Here is a 3,169-nt window from a genome sequence, read left to right as displayed (position 1 = left end):
ATTTTGTTTTATTCAAGGTTAATGTTCTTAGAAAAACGTTGTGAAAGTCCGAAATAGTTTGATCAAGTTTTTTTTCCAACACATACAAAAAAATTGACTGCTTCGTAGACAATTGAATTTTGGTACAAGCATACTGATAGTATTTCAGACAGTGTTATATGCGAATTGAAACTTTTTTTAAAGGAAACAGTGCTAACACAAAAGTATTATACGGATTTGTCAACTGCTCATAAGCGTCGTCAAGGTAATTGATTTCACTTATATTGTCCGAGGTTCCAGCAAAATCATACGAAGCAATGTAAAAAAGTTTCGTAAACCCAAAACTATCAGATGTATACCAAAATGTTTCTGGTTGTTTTTACATATAATTAACAAGCCTTTTTCCTAAATCTCTGTGATTAATGATGTGCGCTAAAAAGAAAATGTATCAACAAAACCTGTTTTCCATAAAAATTTGTAAGAATTCTGACTCCAATTTGTCGTACATTTTTTTAAAGTATTTTTTGGTACATGGCAAATTCACTGTGGCAACATTGCTAATTAATTGATACTGACCTACAAAGAAATGTTGAAACATGCCGATGATAAATTAAATTTTCATACAAACGCTGTCTTTACTGGTTCAAGTCATATTGTCTGGTTATTCGTCGGCTAATGTATTATCACTTTGTGAGAAAATCGGAAAATATATTTTTGATATGAAACATTAAAATTTTCAATCAGAGTACAGTATTCATTCATTTTTTTTCAGTCAATGTTTCACATTTTAGTTATACATAGTTAAGCAATTGGTGTATTAAACAAAGGTATCATATTTTCCCAGCTGGAGAGAGTGATCTCTGCAAAAACCACAACTCGTAAAAACCTTATTTTTGTTGATTGAAATTTAGATCTTTTGTCACGCTTATATTTATTCTCCAACTTTCAAGATTAAAATATTTTTCAACTTCCCGTCATTACTTTTTAGTGCCAAATGTTCATTTTAAATTTCAGTTTGTGATTGGAACAAATAAGATTTTTGGAGAATTGTTTAAAATTCATGTTTGTTGTCATTTGGTGCCTTATGTTGCAACCCGCTGTTCAACTATGCGAAGGTTTTCCTGTTTTATCTAAAAGTTTATTCCCCCCTTAGACTCCGCCTTGACCGTGCGAGCAATCGGGCAGCCTTGATTTTGGCTTAATGCTAATTTTTGTTTTTGGACGCGTTGAAGCCTCCCATGATTCACGAAATAAAATTTACCCCAAAACAAAACCTGTAAATGTTATTGTTTCAAAATTAACATTTATTGTTCACCCGCTTTTCATATCGTTCTGTCAGAATTTTCCATATTTTTGTCTATCACATACTCTTTGGACCTGAATAAATAATTATTGAATTCAATTTCTACTGTTGCAAGGCAAATGTAGATGACTCTACTTTTCTGTGTTTTAATAACATATAGAATAATAAATAAACCAAAAATGAGCTTCTGTTAGCTATGAAAAATTAGGTTTATTCAATTTGATTAACATAGAATAAGACTAAAATGAGCTTAATTACTTATTATTTATTAAAAAAATAACTCAAAACTGATAGTTGTTATTCTGTCCAAAATCTAGACTTGAACTGTTATCCATCCATGGTTGAATCGGTTGTCCTGGGACAATTGATGTCCATGGAGAAGTCGGGGCATAGGGATGTGTTGGTTGCCACGAGTGTTCCTGTAGTGGATGCAATCCAGTATTTTGAATGATTGCAGAACTTCCGTTGACTGATGATGTAGAGTTCATGAAACTGTTCTCGTTTGACTTCGGAAAGTAGGACGGTCCTGAAATCATCGATGAATTCCAGATTGATCCATCGAACTGATATTGGTTTTGAGAAGTATCTGGATGACAAAAGTTGACATCAGATTTTGTCCGTTTCGAAGAAATCGGTGACATATCACTTGAAGCTGAAGAAGACATTGTGTTATCCATCGACGATATCCCAGAATCCATTGTAGAATTCACCAATGATTCGTCCGAATTCATGGCAATCTCCTTCTTATAATCTGGTCTAGCAAATGGATTCAGATTTGTCTTCATCTTCCTAACTGCTTCATTCTTATAAGATGTCAATGCAACGAACTGAGTCTCATCGATCTCAAATGTCTTCAGAAGTTTTCTTTCTGTGGATTGTTGTGATGGCATGTAGTATACGGAGAGCACTGGGATGTATCGGCAGTGGCTTGAGACAAGGAGCTGAAAAAACCAGTTTTGATATCATTGAAAGCTCTGAATTGTTAGCACGGAACGTTTCTTTTAATCGCGCTCTACTGAAACAGAAGAAAATATTGTGCGAAATTTAGAGACTTAGAGAAAACGAGACATTTTTCAAGGACGTTCCGGTGAAGCATAGTCGTAAGAACTGTGCTGAGCTAATAAAACTCACTGAATTGCTACTCTCCTCGTTCAGATCTACCTGAGCTCTTCTCTTTCTTTTCGTTGATTTGTCATCTTCCTTTCTTTTCGCATTATCTTTTTTTCTGATTGTATGAATCTTTGCGTTTTTGAACACAATTTTTCCATCTTGTGACTCGGTGAATATCTCATTACTCTCCAAATCTGCCTTCACACTTTTCCCGGTCTCTTTCCACTTGCCACTTTTGTATTCCAATGTATTCTTGTTCACTATTCTGAGTTTCAAACCAAAAATATAGGTTGCAAGCTGAGGAAGTCCGGAGATGATATAGGAGAGGCATGGGAAAATGACTCTGAAAGCGAAACTTGACGGTTTTGAAGATTCAAACGAAAAACCAACAGTCCAGTGGGTAGAGTGACCATCTCATTATCCAATTCATGAAATGAATTCCACAGTTTTGCATCATGCAGAGTTACTTTGATATTATCTGCATTGATTTGCTCGAAGGGGATGTCTGACGGTGGAGGATTGTATGCAGGCGCGTTGAAGTCTGAAAATATTTTTCTATAGTGCGTAGGGAGCCGTCAACCTACTATTCATGTAACCAGACCAATACTGGTTAGCTGCGTATTGGGCATAGTCCTGGCCACCGTACTGCCCATTATTATGCATCTGGTTATTCCAGGCCAGAGGGTATTGCGATCCGGATGTCCCTGCCGCCGGATTGTGGACTGAATCGGTCATAGGTGGGGAGTTGTGAGATTGCTGATGGTAGTTGGGGTACAT

General features: G+C 35.9%; 1 protein-coding gene across 1 annotated transcript; it reads right to left on the bottom strand.

The window, feature by feature from the left end:
- Nucleotides 1-1,563: 1,563 nt before the first annotated feature.
- On the bottom strand, nucleotides 1,564-3,169 carry GCK72_012195 (uncharacterized protein; the record flags this gene model as incomplete). Its single annotated transcript, XM_003105318.2, has 4 exons — nucleotides 1,564-2,223; nucleotides 2,414-2,735; nucleotides 2,783-2,933; nucleotides 2,977-3,169. 4 exons carry the CDS (start codon nucleotides 3,167-3,169, stop codon nucleotides 1,564-1,566), a joined length of 1,326 nt encoding a protein of 441 aa, XP_003105366.2.

This window comes from Caenorhabditis remanei, chromosome IV (assembly GCF_010183535.1).
Source record: "Caenorhabditis remanei strain PX506 chromosome IV, whole genome shotgun sequence".
In the NCBI taxonomy this organism is placed as follows: Eukaryota; Metazoa; Nematoda; class Chromadorea; order Rhabditida; family Rhabditidae; genus Caenorhabditis; species Caenorhabditis remanei.
Note: the sequence above shows the minus strand (reverse complement) of the source record. Positions and strands in the feature narration are given on the sequence as shown.